At 38.8% G+C, this 19,109-nt stretch overlaps 2 protein-coding genes across 2 annotated transcripts; both read left to right on the top strand.

Moving 5' to 3' along the window:
• The first annotated feature begins 332 nt into the window (after positions 1–332).
• On the top strand, positions 333–14,586 carry LOC139708479 (uncharacterized). Its single transcript, XM_071620428.1, has 13 exons — positions 333–749; positions 2,476–2,556; positions 3,527–3,619; positions 4,286–4,339; positions 5,753–6,019; positions 6,928–7,263; positions 7,716–7,982; positions 8,455–8,730; positions 9,083–9,346; positions 9,824–10,093; positions 12,809–13,075; positions 13,371–13,655; positions 14,300–14,586. The coding sequence occupies exons 1-13, from the start codon at positions 683–685 to the stop codon at positions 14,584–14,586; spliced, it is 2,814 nt and encodes a 937-aa protein (XP_071476529.1). The 5' UTR covers positions 333–682.
• Positions 14,587–15,321: 735 nt separating this feature from the next.
• On the top strand, positions 15,322–18,729 carry LOC139708474 (uncharacterized). Its single transcript, XM_071620426.1, has 4 exons — positions 15,322–15,409; positions 16,198–16,470; positions 17,108–17,365; positions 17,828–18,729. Exons 1-4 carry the CDS (start codon positions 15,349–15,351, stop codon positions 18,175–18,177), a joined length of 942 nt encoding a protein of 313 aa, XP_071476527.1. The 5' UTR covers positions 15,322–15,348; the 3' UTR covers positions 18,178–18,729.
• Positions 18,730–19,109: the final 380 nt, after the last annotated feature.

The following is a 19,109-nucleotide window of genomic DNA, read 5'->3' as shown; positions in this document are numbered from 1 at the left end:
ACCGACACAAACACTCACAAACTCCTCAATGGTACTAGGCCAATACAATTCTACAATATCTGAGGCAAAACATTGACGTTTTGCGTTTCTGTTTGATTTCAATTGACATTAATGCTGAAAAGTCGATTATTGAAATTCTTAGCAAGTCGTGGCATTATAATAAACATGTACAGATATAAGATAGGGGACTAAGAAACTGTTTATATCCGGTAGCGAATAGTGAGCAGCACGTGCTGCTTCATAAAGAAAAGAAAATGAAGTAGTTGTAAGTTTTGAACAGAACTCGTTCTGCGTGAAGCAATGGACCTTGCCCTGAACCACTGCCGCCAAAGAGCAGTGATTATTTAGTCGCTTTTATTGTCTGCTTGCAGGCAATGAGGAACAACGTGGCAGTAAAATCCTTGTGGATATTCGCCACTGGAATTTGTACATGTCTGGAAGTCACAAGCCCCAATTGTCTCACTGTTCGCACACCATACGTCGTATATGAAAAGCTCGGGAAGCCTTGTTAAATCACTCCGCTTGTATTTTCGTACTGAAGTATACTTCCAGCCAATCTTCTTATGGGTAATCTCGTACACTCTTGGCATGGTTTAATTCAGAGGCGTACACTGTTTTCTGCTTTACATCTATGCCACATGCGTGCTGGGAGGTTGTAAGGAGCTGAGCAATCACTATCACTATGTGCCGGGCTTTGTGCAAAGCATCGTCGACTGCAGCCAGTGTGCTCCTCAGCTTTTTTCAGACAGGTACAAAGTTCGTTTTCTCAGTGAATCATGTTCGGTTGGAATAACAAGGGGTGTAAGGTCTCACGCTATTCAGAGCTTTTCACAGTGTTGTGCTACTCGACCCTTGTAATATGCAAATGTTCCCGCGTTGAAGTATAGTGCATTGAATTTGCATGGGGCAAAGATCAAGCATTCCATGTCGCGTGTAACGATTATATTCCATTCTAGGAGTTCCCCACTGCAAACTACCCTGCGAGAAAATCCGCCTGCACTGGTATATATTTGTGCTATGACATAGCAGTTAGTCATGCTAAGATTTGGACAATGCTACGAATGTTATACTGGGATTTAATGTCAGTCGAATAAATTAAAATGCTTAGGACATAATACTCTTACGGTCACTGCTTCCGATCATCACAAAATATGACACCTTAAACCTTACCATAATTGGGATACTTTTACATGTACTTTCCATTTGATAGGATTCCTAACACATTTCCAAAAAAAAAAAAGTATCGCGTTAACGGGTTCTTTGATTACCACCACAGCGGTTTCTGTTCAGCAACCTGTCAATTAAAAGTGATTAAATCAACCACTCAAATCATTTCTATGGTGTGAATTTGATCCACTACCTAAAGCGTGTATTTCCAGCCCATTTTCCGATATCTATAAAATTATTATTATATTCGGTACTATAGCTTCTGTCAATGAGTATGTTGAATGAAGGTTGAAAATATATGACATATGTTTATAAAGCTAGACTTTCTTACACATAGAAAATATACAATTATCAAATACATGTAGATGATATACATTCGTCCATGATGCTGTACAATGTGGAAGCCACTGAAATCTTCCGACTTTCAAACTTATACCTCAAGGAGATAGCCATTCCATTGTACGATAAGAAATGACAATTATTTAGAAAGAAACAATAAAAAGCATGCATTTTGTGGATGCAATTTCCGATACAACATATAATTTTTTTTTCGAATGTAAACCCTAATTAGGAATCCTCACAATTACGTCATGGGATCTATTTTATTCAAACCCTGAAACACCCTAAGGGACATCTTTCATATTACTGCAAATGCGTGCATGGTGTTGTCCAAATATCTAAATTGGACAATTTGCCGATACAATGTAAACCTCGTGACCAATCGTAAAACCAATGACACCATCACACCTGATTCGCAGATCATTCCATAAAATATTATATTGTTTTACTGCTTTACTACTTAGGACTTTGCCCAGAAGAAGTACTCCGTCACCCTCTGGTCTACTCTAAAATAGATATTGTATGCAAAAGACATACATGATACCCATTATGATATCTTCTTGGGGGATTTGAGATCTGCGTCACAAAATTGTGAAAAACGGGTCTATATATGTCAGTTCCTTCGATCATAATTTTTCCCAAATCAAAACCCATAAGCAAATGTTATGGATGATAACAGAGAGAGGGTAAATGATAGCTTATTTGCTTTACGTTGAAACGTCCAGTTCATTCCGATTCAGGACACTTTCTATTCTTTCTTTCTTTTTTTACTCAATGCATTAAGGTCAGCTTGTAGTACGTAACAAATATCATGTTGCACTTGTGCCCATTAAGAACTGAAAATTAGGCTTTAATGCTGGCATTAGTACTAAAAGTAGATCCTTTTGCAATTTTTTGCTTTATACAATGTATTCTGAAACCGCATCTTCACTGCACATAACATTAATTTCTTGGCATTTAAAACGTCAGTCATTTCAACCACAACATCCCCAACTGGTTACACTGACGAAAATGGTACGGAGGAACCGTCTGGAGGAGGCGGACACATTGGTAAGTCTTTTTTAACTAGTTTAATGATGGATGATTACTCAAATTGCAAACGTATGTACATGCATTGCAACACCAAACCGACGACCCAAAAAAAATTAAGTGGCAGTATACACATAAGCGGGAATATCATTTGAAATTGAATATCAAATAGGCCAATTGAAATAATCAAACGTATAGCGAACGTAATAAAAATATCACTGGTGATATAGAACAAAATCTAATGATAACATAGTGCAATACACAATGTCAAAACACACAGGGACAGACACACACAAACACATTACAGGATATGAAGTAAATACTGTATGAAATACAATTTGTCATTTTGTCAAATAGGTAACACGTTTAATTCAGATACATCGCTATTATATTTAGTTGCACTTCTTTATTCTTCCATATAATTGAGCGTAAATTAATCTTAGAAACGTATTTTTACTACAACAAATTGTAATTCCTTTTCTTGCTCTTTATGTATAAAGTTCTATACTCCAAACGCGTAATTAGTACATATGCAATTCGAATGAAATAAAACTCGACAGGATCTATCAGTCATTTATTGTTGATTAAAAGAATTAACTAATTAATGGTCATGTTTCAATTCATTGCTATTAATGTTAGATATATGTATATATATATATATATATATATATTGATATTGATATATATACCTGTATATATATATATATATATATATATATACATATATTATATAAATCATTTTTCTAGACGAGCAATCACTTATAAATCAATCTTTAGAAACACACGTTGTTTACTATAACAATTTGGAAATGTATTTTCTTATCATAAACCGTTTTATAACGCAAATGTGTAATTAGTACATGTGCAGCTTTAGATTAATAAAACTCTACATGAGCTATATAGTCATTTATTATCGCTTAAAAAATAACTAACGAATGGCTATACGTGAGTGTAGTTACGTTTGATTTCGATCGGTTTTATTGCTTTGTAGCCGCAATAGCAGCAGTTGTAGCTGTTATCGTAGTGCTGCTTGTCTGTGTAGCCATCTACTTCTGTCTTCGCCGAAGGGGATGCACTTTACCATGTGAGTTATAGTTACATAACTTCATTATGTATACACTATAACATTTCTGAATTTGCACGGGTATTATTTCGAGAAAAAAAACTTGGACAGCGATTGTACCTAGAAGTTTTAACACTAGTAGTCATACCCATTTATCGTTATAGGGGGTGTCTCAGTAATGATATAAGGAAGATATATAATTTTAAATTATAACAAAATGTGTGTGGGGGGGGGGTATCGGTGCATATTCTGTATCACTTGCTGTTGTTATCTTAACGTTTCATGATCAATCATTACATTACAAAATTCATTCTGATATGAACATTAAGACCTCATGATATAGTTCTTACAATGGAACAATCAAAGTCTTTCTAACATCCAATAATGTGTGTGTGTGTGTGTGTGTGTGTGTGTGTGTGGGCGTGTACCCGGAATCTTCAGTATATTGATATAAATATGTGTGTTTACTTGCATGAGTACAAAACTGCATCGAGTGAAGTTTTGTTATTTTCCGCCCTTGTCGATCATTGTCACAGCCGCTTTTACGATTAAAATGCGTTTATGTGTGGCGGACAAACAGATCCAATTCGCTGTCTCACTTCTTTATCTCTCTCACTTTGCTTTATATCTATCTATCTATTCATCTATCTATCTATCTATCTATCTATCTATCTATCTCTCAACCAGATCACCGAGCAGAAAGTCATGGCTACGTCGGTTTGTCTAAAGGAAGTCAAGAGCGTGAGTGTAAACAGCCTAATCGTACTTGGTCCAATGATAGCATCACAATCCATACTGAATGATATCGATTTCTTGACCTTGTAGTCTCATTGAGCTTAATTGATATCCCTTTCAGTCTCATCGTCATTTTTAATATCTCGGCATTAAACATTAAGGATACTGTCAAACACGTTTAATCACTTCGGAGAAACATAGCTGTTATGTTCATCTTTGAAGTCAGGCCTGCAGTGTTAGAAATTGGAAACTAATTGGCATGATTAAAATGTTTTCATCTTTAAACTAGAAATGTCGCTACGGCGACTGATGCCTCCGCCATAATGCATGATTCTCCCAATAGGTGTATGATACAATGTCTTCACAATGTGTGATGACTGACAATATATTGAAATGACAGGTTTGTCAGAAATATCTTGAATGTTCACATTCCTTGAACTAGGTTTGCTATGGTTGTCTAAGAGTGCAGGTACACGTATTTGGGGAAGTGAGGATTTTTACTTGACTTCTGACCGACCCTTTTATAAGATACATTGAACCATTCGCAAGAAAGTGAAATTGTAACATTCTAACCTAACCTTTGACCTTTTGACCTTTGACCTTATGACATGAAACTCTCTCTGGAGAATCTTCACGCAGTAGTACATGTCTACACTAAGTTTCAAGAAAATACCTTCGGACATTGCATGGATATGGGGGAAATAGCAACATTTTTAACATTTGACCTTGACCTTTTGACCTTTGACCTCTTGCCAATGTCACTAAAATCTACTCAACTATAATTGCCCTATCATACATCATCCTTGGACCAAATTGGTGAAAGTTGCTTCATCCAGTTTTGAGTTATCACGTAAACAGTTAGATTTTAAGATTTGACCTTGATCTTTGACCTTTGACCTCTGTCCAATTTCAATCACAAACTAATCAAGTAATTGTCCCATCATACATCATCCTCTCACAAAGTTTGGTGAAATTTGCTTGATCCAGTCTTGAGTTATCGCGTAAACGGATACAATTTTATGATTTGACCTTGACATTTGACCTTTGACCTTTGGCCGATTTCACCCAAATCTAATTAAGTAACTGCCTCATCATACTTTATACTTGGACCAAGTTTGGTGATCGGACGAACGGACAACCCGAAAACATAATGCCTTCGGCACCACTTCGTGGCGGAGGCATTTAAAAAAAAATATCATTTTGTGACAGACATTATTATTATATCACCGTATTTTGCATTCTTTCTTGATCCAATACGTGTGCCTGTCAATGATAAAGCGGTAACAAATGTCGATGGCATAATCCTCCAATCCATATGGAATGAACAGAGATAAAGTAAGAAATAGATAGTCTCATGTGCACAGACAAATTATGTCAAACACCTTCAGCTATATCTGGAATGATCTCTGTTGTTTGCAGGTTCAGTCACTTTCCTTGAGCTGTGGTACTTTGTCAGCTCTAGAGAAGATGAAGACTTTCTTAAGCCACTACGTAGTCTGGTCAGCGGACTTCGAACTAATGGCGTTTCCAGAGGGGAGGAGCTACTGCGTTCAGACATGTCTCAGCAGGACATCATGTCTGAGCTTTTCGTCTGGAAGGAAGACTACAGAGGAAAGAATCAGATGAAAGACCTGTTAGAATCGTGCGCAAAGTATAATTTGACTGACGAGGTCGGTGTGATGCAAGGTATGTCACAAACTATGCATATCTATGTTGGTTTAGCAAGATGACAGCAACAGCATCTTCCTATCAGTGACGTATATAAGACAGCGCCTCGCCAGCATGTCACGAATTACATTGCTATAAGTTACTGACGAACTTAGTGAGAGACGTCTTAAATCGAAATGTATAGAAAAGGCACTTCACTGTGGAAATTACTAGATTTCTATTGTAACCACATGAAAGGTTGACGCAAACACATTAAAGCTTTTGATAACCATGGAAATGAAAGAATATAGTATGCATCATCAGAATTTCTGACTCCATACATTTTGTGAAAAAGGAATAAGCACCCTTCTTTCTCTAGTTCATTAAAGACAAAAAGAACTTTTACTCTAGCTTTTACTCATGAAAAAGCAAAAATAATAAAATTTCAACCAAAAAATACAGCAAAATAAAATATAATGCGTGTAGACACGTGCGTTTCTTTTGTTCAGAACGGATTAGTGCTCCTCGGAACTTGTACTTGTCACCAAATTTAAATAACAATCATAAGTCAATGTTATATGATTCCTTTCAATCATGAGGGTGAAATCCTCGTCTTCCTGCAAACAAAATGAAAAAAAAATCTATGTGATATACTTTCTCTCTATTAAAAAAGAAAAACAAACAAACAAACAAACAAAACAAAATGCGAATGCATAGAAATTGGGTTTGGGAGCAACCAAGTCGAAAAACCCTTTACTTGAAGCAGAGTATGATGCTGATCCCACAAGCTAACACTAACCTTAACCCTAGCCCTAACCTAACCCTAAACCCTTACCCCGAGGGTCATAGGTGATTTTCTCCTCTCAGATCACACTAATCACACATACTCTTCTCTATTCTGTTTCCCTAATGATCGTTTAATGTGCACTTTGTTTCCCCGGTTATAGAATACAGAAAGAAACCCTTCCCAATCAGCCCGAATATGATTAAGCGCATAATATGGGCCATAGACAACAGGGACAAGATAAAAGCCGTGTTCTCCACTCTGAAAATTCCCCTGCAACCATTGAAAAGGGTGGAGGATGCATTTGCGGACGTTGAAAACCTTCGGAACGTCGGGCACCAGACCAAGCGACGTGGTGATAACAAACTCTTCATGGCTACGGCCATAGAGGAAGTGATAAAGTGGAGCCATCAACCTTTCGAGATGAATCCACGAGTGCTGTTGGCCATGGCTCTAGAGAGTAACGACTGTACCCCGATCGACAGGACATTTTTCATAGGTAAAGACTTCAATAACAGCGGGTATTCTCTGGTAGGCCCTATAACGATCACTGACAAACTATTTCAGTTCGTGCATGAAAGCAAATATCAACTTCTGTGATAAGAATATCAGTAGCAATAATATAAGAATTACATTTGCGTTAGTGTAGTCTATGTCTTTCTACATGGTTTCCTTCCCGTCTTTACTTTTCCTCTTCGGTTGAGGAATGTCGTTGGGGACATAACTAGTGCCGTGTATATTTACAAACATTAGAATGAATTCAAATGTTATGTTTACTTAGTTGTTCCTATCTTTTCATCGTGTTGTCTATGCATTTTTGAAAAGTTAGGAGCCAGGTTTAGAACATTAATTTTGTCATTATTCTTTGACACAAGATGATTAAAGCAAGCTCGTAAAACCGCTGATGCTTACTTTCCTCCTGCAATTCTTTGCGTTGATGCTTCTTGCCAGACGAAGGACCAATATCTTATGTTGAGCTTTGGGAAATCGCGCAGCACAGCCAGGGGGAGGCTTACTGGAGTCAGGTCGCTGATCTCGCCTACCATCTCACTGCCGACGAGACATCAAAGCAACCACCCCTCGGCCGCATCTCAGTGGATGTCGCCTACGAGCAGCTGTGCGGATGGAAGAGTTCGTGTAACAACGATCACCAAAAAGATTTGCTGCTAGCAGCGCTGGAGAGAAACGGCTTAACGGCGGCTTGTTCCCATGTTAAAGGTGCCTAATGCTCTGCATTGCAGACAGAACCTCTGCGTTTATTATTATGATAGCATATAGTAATAATAATAATAATAATAGCATGAATATCAGTTGCCAGAATGTCAAAATAGAGGGTAAACTTGATGCACTGCTATAAATCTGTTTAAATGAAATGTTAACGTAATCCTTTATCTTTGTGGCTAGCGCTTTCTCACGTATATTGGTAATTTCCTTCATCATGATGCAACATAAAACATTCTGTATGGTTTCATTTTCATGTGATATTCCAAAGTGCTCTCATCTTAAGGTATTTTCTGTACAGTTATCCATGATTCTTATTTTGTCATGTAGTTTTTTTGAGTGATTGAACGAGGATTGATAAAGGAAGACTGACAACACAAAGATAATCAAGCCTAGTCGTGTTGTATGTGCCGAATAAAAGTTACAAAGTATTTTGATATGTGTGTGTTCCTTATGATTTTCGATACAGAATTCCGCATGAATGTCACAGATATCATTGGCCGGAAAATGGCAAAATGTCTGATATCAGCGATGGAAAAGGAAGAAAGTATACGACGTGTTCTGGAAGAGCTCGAATTCAGTGATTACTTCCAGAACAACTCGGGCGAAGAAGACATTTGGACGGCAGCGACCAATCGCCTTGAAGCGTGGGGAAACGAGGAGGTTACGATGAATCGACTCGTCTCGCTGAGTTTAGCGCTTGAGCGGGCGGACTGCACGCCGATTGACCAGGAGTTTCTCGCTGGTTTGTGATTCATTTGTATTTCACACTTCCTTTAAAATGTATCATTCCGTTGTAGAGAGAAAAGAGTTATGTATCTCGATACTTTTGCAACCGCAGTGCAAAGTCATAATGCACATAATATAGTAAATCATGATTATTGATGGTACAAAGATTTCGTGCAATTGCTTTACTTCTCACTTCATGCTATAATTTTGTTTTCAGAGAACAAATATCTACTGTGTCATTAATTTAACGCATTCTTTAGATATGACATTGTGGAACAGTGCGATATCTTCATGTCGCTAAATTTCTCGAAGCCAGTTCGATAACAAAAAGAGACGACAAATTTGTGTCCTGCTATTGTTTGATACAGGAGGACCTCTTTCATACCTTGAATTGTGGGAATTCGTACGAGTTGACGACCGACCAGACCACGTAGCTCGCATTATCAGCATAGTTGACAGCCTGACAGACGACCACAGCACACATACGGCATCAGCCGAGGGATCTTCAGTCGACTACGGCTACTCAAAACTCTGCGAGTGGAAGAAAACAAGCAGCAAGCCCTACCAGAGGGGTATGCTTCACGTAGCTCTGAAAATGAATGGACTGGCCGAGGCTGCCGAACAGCTACGAGGTACGGTCATCTTTACATGCTACGCTGGAGCAGGCTTCTGAATCTGTTGATACCGATTGTCATCCCCAAAACAAACAAACAAAGTTGCTTTAATAATGTACGTAGGACATTCTTGGCTCTTCTTTAGACCTACTGCGCTAGATTAGAGAAATAAGCAGATCAAGTTTTATGCATAAAAAACTCCAAATAATGTAATTTGGTGGAAATTAACAATATTGATGTTTTCACCATCATCACAGCTATTGTCCTGATCTCCTCTGGAAATCTCAAAGTTTAAGTCTGTAAGCACAGTTTCCTTGAACCTTGAAGTAGTAATCCCTTTCAGCAGTTCCTTGAAACTATCCAGGGATTGAACCTTGATTCCGGGATTGAACCTTGGTTTCAACGTCTATCATGTTTCTTTGCAGTATGAAATACGTTTCTGCCGTATTTTATTTGACGTATATTGTGTTCTGCTACCCGCAATCTTTCTCAAAGACTACAGGAAGCCATTGGAAACTACAATTGATGACAATGTCATTAACTGCATTGTGTGGACTCTGAAGAACGACGCTCGTCTGCACTCATTCCTCGACCAACTAGGAGTGAGTTTGACAGAGACCGTGGAAGGCAAAGATATTTCGCTTGCTGCTGTTGAACACCTCCGGAGCTGGACGGAGCAACCCTTCACAGAAAACCCCTTGGTGCTTTTCAGTCTTGGCTTGGAAAACGCCGGATGTTCTCCAAATGAGTGTAACTTTCTCAAAGGTGACGACGTACTACTTTATTTGTTACGCAACGAGCTATAGGGGAGACCCAGGAGACTTGAGCCACAAGGAGAGTTGATCCACCCCCTAAATCTCACACTTGCACTTTAGATAAAAAGTTAAAACTCCCTCTGCTGGTAGTGTATAATATAACTTTCTTTCCAGTTAAGTCAGCAAGATCCATGGTAACTTATGGGAGATTTTGTGAAAGGAAAACCAAATATCGCGCTGAAAAGTGGATTTGAGAGTTAGAGGTAAGACCCTTCTTATTATTCATATACTATATAGCAGTTACTTTGGTCGCAATATGGGCAACGCGTAGCCTCTGCATTGTTGATTATTTCTGATGTTTTTGGTTAAATATGATGCAACTGCTCTAGTGGTAGTTAAGTCACATGCAAAAATGGCCGACCTTTGGAGAGTTGAGCCACTCATCATGAGGAGACATGATCCATGGCTCAACTCTCCTTTTACCATTATCTTATTTATACAAATTTTTACTTTTCTTTCAGACAATGCCACAAATATACAAAAGGACATCAGACTGTGGGAGTGATCCAGGATTGCTCCAGCGAGGAGCAAAAGCAGTCGAAGAGTTGAACAGTGTTCGAGCTGCCGCTCGAGCATTTGGTGTAGATCGAATAACACTCAAGAGATACATGGATAAACAGAAAAATGACCGTTTTTGTATAGGGTTCTTTATACATTGTAGAACTCTATACAAAAAGGGTCTATAAAGAATCTTAAATACCGGACAAGAAGAGGTTCTAATCAGCACATTTTTTCTAAGAGTGAAGGGCACCATCATTTGTTGTGTCATTATTGTTAAAGTTGTGTTGGTTCACACTGCAATCATGGTATTCTGCATTTCGTTGAATCTAACAAATCATTTGTTGAGGTCATTTTGTTATTTTGTATTGTTTTGCCAGGTAGATGGAAGAGTCACTGGTTGGCATTATGTTGTTCATGGGACTACATTTTTTGAGCAGATATTGTTAACAATATGATATCATCGTCTGAAATTTGAACGGATGTGACTGGAAAAGATATGACTGTATTCAGGCAATTCTGGAAAGTTTTGTGGCCCCTTGTTGTCTTCAAACGTTGAATGAAACCCCATGGAAATTGAAATTCACAACAAAGAGGATGATACATAAATATCAATAGCATAGCCTGAAGCTGACGTGAGCTACATGAAACAAAATGTCATGTTAATTTCCACGCACTACAATCTTTATCTCCTGTTCAAGGTTGCATATCTGTTTGAGCGAGCTCTGAAAAGCATTGTAAGATCTAAGTAAGGGTTATATCAGTTGTGTTTTAATGTTGTTTTAAAGTTTTAATTAAGCTGCCAATGGTTTTTCGCTTACTCAATTATTGTCTTCATGAGTAATGATTTCTCAAAGAAGTTATTGTGTTTTAAAGGGTGACACGACATATGCTCCGCCGACAATTATTGCTCTGACATTGATATCTCTCCGAAGAGAGAGTGAGCCTCGTGGGTATATGATTGAGTTTTGGGGTCAGAGCAGGGTAAGGATTTGGATTAGGGTTAGGGTTAGGGTAGGGGTAAGGGTTTGTGTAAGCTTCAACATTAGCAATTCATGCCGGAGCATTTGTCGCCGGAGCATATGTCATGGAAGTGTTTTAAAGTTATTGATTGTCGGCCCCAGGTAGCCAACTCTAAGTCAGAACATTTCGATGACATCATCAATTTGTCTACAACTTGGAAAGCCTATCTTGAAGTTCTTTCTATCTGAAAAAAAAAATCATAGTTCTCTGTTAGAGTCATTGTATTTCAATTTACAAAATAGTGATATTCGATAAGAACAGCACATTAAATGTATTTATGCGGGCCCATCCTCACGAGATATATGACTTTCCCACTCCCTAGTACAGTGTGGCACAACTCTCCCATGGGTGGCTCAACTCTCATTGCGGGTATGCTCAACTCTCCTCGTCCTACAGGAGACTTTAGCCATTTGACATCTTTTTTTGAACGGGCTCTTATTCTGAAATGCAATCACCTTCCGTATAATTAACAAAACTGGATTATGACATATGATCTTAACTTCCAACCATAAGAAAGTCTTCAGCCCAAAATACAATTAGGGGGAAATATGACAAATTATGTAAAAAGTGGCTCAACTCTCCTGGGTCTCCCCTACCAGCTATGACGTTTCGAAGCTGTCACCATTAAATCTCTTTATACCCCCCAAAAAAACCCAATTCTAACATTGAAAAAGAAACAAAATCTAGACATGAATTCAAATGCACAAACGAAGTAAGACAGCAAAGAGATGTACAATATTTGCCTGTTTGAATGTATTCATGAATACGTGTAAATCAAGAATGGTGACATTCCATTACAGTCAATACGTTCACTTGAATAACACTTTGCTTATGATTCTTGTTGAAATATTTGACGGGATGACGGGACGAATAGATACATGTATGTAATATTTATGTTTAGAGTTTTCTGAGTATCCGAAATTTTAATGAAAACTTAATAGTCTTATCTAGGTCACAAAACTGGTCAGTAGGCCTATGTTATACTAAATACATTTCTCCTATTAGATTCATCGTATCTAAAGTTTTGGTTCCTGAGAAATTGATCTTGATATTCAGGGCTATTTCTCCAAGAAAAAAAAATGTCTAGAAGCAAGTTCATAAAGATGGAGGTTCATACAATTGCTATTAAATCATTTGATTACAGGTGGGCCGATATCCTTTATCGAGCTGTGGGAACTCGCCAATGCCGACTTTGGCGAGAGCTACTTCGGCCAGCTTGTAGCTGTTGTGCAAATGCTGAATGGGGACGCCAATGAAGTGACATCAAAACCCGACAGCCCTCGGGCAAGGCAAGAGCTTTACCAACAACTGTGCACCTGGAAAGAGGCCTGCTCCAAGAACTACCAAAGAGACGTGCTAACTGCTGCCTTAATAAAAGAGGGATTAGAAACAGCATTGTCGCATATTGAAGGTAAACCTATTACAGTCTAGGCCTAACGGATTCAGGAGGGGCTATGGGAATTGCTTTCTAATTACACTTTGTTCGTCTGTTTGTTTGTTTTTTTAATATAACTTCATTAACATTTCTTAGCTTTGTTTCTTTTTTCTTCTTTTTCTGACCATCCTTCGAAAACATTACAGCCCATCTTTTCTATATTCTTTGCCTGTAACAGGTATCCTGGGCATGTTTAATGTCCCGTTTATCCGTTTGGATAACATTATAATAAAAGAGGCCGCTTTATCACAGATTTTACTTCTTGTTTCAGCCTACAGATCTAGCCAGAATAACGTACTTAGCGACTTAGAACTGGAACACATCCTCTGGTACACAGACGACATACCAAACCTGTTCGCAAACCTGAAATCAATTGAGCGAGACAGACAAGGCGGCGAGAATGCTGGAAAGGAGGGCGCTGTTCAGAGGGGAACACTGAACCTTCATCGATGGCTGCATAGGAAGTACACTCCCAATGAGATCAGCAGGGTAGTGCAGTTGGACCTTGCATTGGAGGAGTCTGGTTCAAGTCCCATCGACCGAAACTTCATCCAAGGTACAGAAATGCTGCTCAAAGAGATGTCAAGTTATTGCTGACCATGTATATCTGTGGAAAAGTACGCACTTGAAACCGATTATCCATTAAAGCAGGGTTTGCACCCTTGTGCCCTTGTTGTTATTTTTTTTTTTGCAGCATCAGACGACGGGAGTACTTGAAATATTTCCCACCATATATGTTTATGTCTATGCATATGCAAACCGGAAACAAGTCAGTTGCTGATATCATCACCTGGGCAACGTTTCATCAAAGTGCATTGTCAACCCTGACAAGTTGTCAGTCTCTGACAACTACAATAGTAACAGGCAGTAGCCAGACCTTCTCTGCCAATGAAAACCAATAGGATATTACTGGAATTGTCACAGACTGACAACTTGTCAGGCCTAATAACTTTCACGAAACGGTGCCCCATTGCATAAGACAAAGTTAAATCCAATGTCACTCTTATTCATAAAAAAAGAATAAATTTTCGTTTTTATAGTTTTTTTACATCATTTTTTCTTGATAAACCATGTTATCAGTCTGTGCGACTATTCTTCCTTTGTCTTAAAGAACGTTGATTTAAACCATTGAACATGACACGGAATAGCTGCCCTAAACGATCTATCCTGTATTTTTGACATTACTCTATTTTGTGGCAGTCGAGAAAGCAGCCAAGTCTCCCGTAGACGCCGACATGCTCGCAGCTCAGCTTACAGAGGTCCACATCTCCAAGCTGATGGCCGCTCTGTCCAGTGGCGCAGCGAAAGAATCAAAATCGGCAGAGGTCATATGCAAAGAGAACGACGAATCTCTGTTCAACGTCTCTCAGATGATCCGTGATTGGCTAGCGAAACAGGGATGCAGCCACTATGAGAAGAGGAAGCGACTGTGGTTGGCTGCGAGGCAAATCGGACGGGGAGATATTGCAGGTGATGACCGCACATGACCATTAAACGCACAAGCGGCTTCACCGTTTACAAAAACTGCACCGTAAAGTTTGCAATTGCTTGCCAGTGTCTTTAATGGCTGTTTTTCCCCTCTTGATATTATTTGCACACTATCATAAGTGTAAACATTAAATTGCATTTTACGAGCTTGCAGGAGTTACAAGGGTTACTATAAATGGGGCTATGTATGATAACGAAGTTTTGCTGACGTAGGCAGAATATAGAGCTATACAGAAAGGTTTTAAAGCTGTTTTCTCAAGAGTGCGGCTTCGGAAAAATGCTACAGTACCTTCGGCACCTTGTTCGGTTTTGCAGAAGTATTTTATACCGTACCGAACGGAGTTCCTTTAAATTAACGACAATTCAAAACTAATAATCTACCACAGCTGCTTCGTACTACTTGATCGTGTGCACATTTAAGCTCCGCAGTGTTTTGCTGTATATGAAGCTTACTTTTTTTCTGTCGAAATTTTGGCAATTATGTAAACATAGAAAACGCAAGATGAATACGGACTTTTAGACGTATCTCACACACAAGCACACACATACTCCATAACCGAACTGGTTTTCTAGTTGCTTTGTTGTTGCTTTGTTTTTCTTACCAAATGTTGTGATAGTAATATTATAATTATGACGACAGCGTGTCCTCTGTCGGATTTCATTCACACTACAGAAGTAAACCATCCTCTATATACCACTCTTATCTCTCATCTTTTACTGATCATAACGCAGATACCATCCTGCCGAGCGGCGAACAAATCATGTCTCCAAGTGTCAAGATATCTCCGTCCACCGACGATCGCTCATCCGGGGACTTTTCAGGTTATTCGACTGTTTTCATTAGGACTAACTTCCTTCTTTATGGTGTATGTATCAAGACAATAAGTTTCCAGCCATTTTTCCATGGCAACAGATAAAGTATATGACAGATCACATCTTAGAATTTTTCCTCAGCCAATTAAAAAAAAAAAACCCGAATCATGCACTCTACTTTGTAAAAATTTGGAATTTTCTATATTTTCGGAATACATTTTCATTACTGCAATAATATATTTGTAAGTACGTAAATAGATATGTGTCCAAGCATAATAGGCCTCGCTAAACATTGAGGTGAACAACTCTAAAATAGTTTTTATTCACATTGGCTGGGCCTAAATATTTCGTGAGACTTTTTTGGACGGGTTGCAGTGATGTGAGTATAAATAAATAAAACCTTTGGAAAATATGTACTCAATTAGTGCATTAAGACTTATTTGTGAGTCGAGGTGGGAAAAGGAAGTAGGTCTACAACGTGTACTGACTAATACATAAGGAATGATTATTGTAGGATATTTCGTAAATCATGCAAGAGCAATCACATTTTTTTAATCATTATTACGATACATATATGATGGAAAAAAATGATAACGATAGGTCTACAGCGTGCAAGCATTAAAATGAAGAAGTTTGTCTCAAGTTTAATTGCACTAAATTCTTGCCTTTCTCCATAAAGTCAAACTCACCTAGAACTATTGAATCTCTTTACAATTTTGGAGTCAATTTTCCTTTTTAGAACAGGACGAAACTCGCACGTGTCATTCATGAACATTTTCCTTAATTTTGATTGGCAGGTTGCTCGTCCCTCCCTCTTGGAGAGGCACAAATGTATCACGCACAATTGGTGGACGTTGCTATGAAGCTTTTGATGAATGACGTACATCCGCTCGCAAAGGCCCTCGGGATGCATGAAGGTCAACTCGCAGACTACCGAATGCCGCCCGACGTAGAGAAAGGTTCAGTCCGTCTCACCATGGCGTTGTTTCAGAGTCTGAAGTCCAGAAACATGTTTAGCATCGCCTTGCAAAACGCCGGATACAGCGACATTGCGAAATCTCTCAATTTGGGTGAGTGAAATATTGGTGTACTCTTAATATCTAACGGAAGTAAAATACATATGCTATGGCAAATCCATTCTGGGCTGAAATTACTGAATAAACAGCAAAGTTCTCAAAAATGGTCTTAATATTCTCATCACTGGATAAGAAGATAACTAGCGTAGATATACCTGAATTCTTCAAATACAGGACTCGCATTCTTCATTGGTAAGTGATCAATGGCACTGATCCTTTAGCTGGTACCGTACTCCGAAACCAACCGTTTTGGTTAGCTGTAGATCACTTTTGCAATAGTTATACTGCAATGCATACGTGCCAACAGACAAACTAACCCGAAGAAACAAACCTTAAAAAGCTAGCACATTGTGGATGGCAAAAAAAAAAATGAATAAGTGAAATAAACCGTAACCAATGTTTGTGTGTTTATAATGTACTTGCATAAGCAGAGAGTAAATCATAACGCAGTTGTCATTGCTATATCTCGTGTGTGATGGCGTTAGTTTAATGTCCATGTATACAGATTTCCACTTATTTAGCCTTTCGCAAGTGAAAGAGGAAAGACATTTAAATGGGATCAAAGCGAAATTAATTGTCCTATAATCCCTCTGACGGAATGAACAATATACTATTTGACTGTCGTCGTCAGATTGTGAGCCCAGTCTAAGTGAGCTTGGCTCCGCCGTCATGGAGCTTAAAGACGATGAGCTGAGTTCCCTTGGAAAGCTACTGCATCTGAGAGAAGATGACGTCACAGCTTGTCGAGATGACATGGGAACCATAGACAAGCTCCGACTGATGAGGCTGTGGAAGAATGTTGTTCGCCCTACGCCCTACAACTACCGCACGGCGCTCGTTAGGGCTCTGCAAATCGTGGGAGTGGAGGCAAGCGACACGGAAACGTCAGGTATCAAAACACGCACAGACACACATAACAATGAAAGTCCATCATAGCGAATAGTGATTTAAGTGCAGTTGTAACCCTATCATTATAGGACAAAAGTTATCTATATCTTGTGAAAGAGGTATAATTTTAACCCTTTCTCTGCCGATGAGTCAAACGTGCACAAATTTCTACGCGTTCACATATTCTTGAGAAATAAAGTGGCACGAAAAGGGTTTACTAATTGAAACTCATTTTTCAAACTGCTAAGAGGCAAAAGAAAAAAAATATTTCTTGTACAAAGCAATAAATCACTGTCCTCTTAAAACATTGAAAGATAGGAGAAAGAAAATTAGCCAACAGCTTCGAGAAACAAAGTGAAATTGCAACAAGCTATGAGAGAAACATGAAGATATCAAGAACACTGAAGTACTTTGTTATTTTGTCTTCACCACCCTCCCCTCCAATGCCCTCTACAAACACCAGGAAAGGGCCAATCTTCCACCGGTGGGGGCGCTGCTGGAGAGTTCACACCGGAAGAAATGGAATACCAGCGACACGTCGTCCTCAAGCTTCTTCCGGCTGAAGACACCAAGGGGGAGGGAAGTGACCAGATGGCCAAGGCCAGCCTCGCCTGGATCAAACGGTGGCTACCTGGCCTCAAGCCGGGCAAAGATTTCGACATCGCTGGTAGGATCGAGGTCAACAACAGCCTTGTTGGCGGGAACTATTCCGAGGTGGCGCGAGAAATGATGCTGCTGGAAAACCAGATCATGCTCCTGAAGACGTCAAATTCGTTGTTGCAGAAATTTAAGCGACGTGTGGCAAAGAAGTGAAAGGGATAACCAAGCTTCCGACTTTTAGTACTGAAATTGTATGTTTATAACAGTATGGAACAGGTACTTATTTTGTTACGCATATATCAGATATAGGCCTATTTCACATTTTTCTGAAGGTCGTTTAACACTATGGCAAACGATTCACAGTACTGTATTTTGGCAAGTAATGTTATAAGTTAGCAGAGAATACGACCGAGGACCTGCAATGCATGGTGTTAGCTTACGATTTCGTACATACACCTCGTATCCTTGACCCCACTATCACCAGCACTAACACCTTACACCAACACCAACACCCAACACCTGCCATTAACATCAACGTGTAGTTATAGCTCGGCTGTAAAACTGATTTATCATATCCATTACAATTCAATTTTCTACATTGACTACTGCAGTAACTTGCAATATCATGGAAGAGTATTCAATGAAGAATGTGATTTTGTGTAAGTTTCATATAGAAATTATGTGTATGATATGTTGGTATTCTTTTTGAAAATGCTGGTATCGAAAATCGATAATGCAATGTAATCACTGTCAAACTGCCAAAGGTATTCAACAACAAAAATTTCAGCCACGTTGATTCTTCACAAGGAGGAGAAGTTCATGAAACAATGTTGAATAAGGATATTATGTCTATTTTCTGTGTGATCGTCATTACCGGACACAAGACAAATAATTATTTTACTTATCATCACTGATGAAAAATTGTTAGGTAAAACGAAGAGCTGATGACGTGTCAATAAAAAGATGATGGTTCATTTAGGTCTCTATGACACTGAAATATTGGGTGTTGGGGCTAATTTTCATTTACATTTCGCTATTATTCACTCTGATTTCATTCCGCAAAATAGGAATGATAGTCATGCATAATGATTACTGCTAATCGTAAACAAGATAGAACAGCACAGGTAGTTTAGAAGAGTAATGGA

Source organism: Diadema antillarum, unplaced genomic scaffold (genome assembly GCF_040938485.1).
Source record: "Diadema antillarum isolate AM-2024a unplaced genomic scaffold, OU_Dant_1.0 seq00001342_RagTag, whole genome shotgun sequence".
Taxonomy (NCBI): domain Eukaryota; kingdom Metazoa; phylum Echinodermata; class Echinoidea; order Diadematoida; family Diadematidae; genus Diadema; species Diadema antillarum.
The sequence above is the reverse complement of the archived record's forward strand: the minus strand, read 5'-3'. Positions and strand labels throughout refer to the sequence as shown.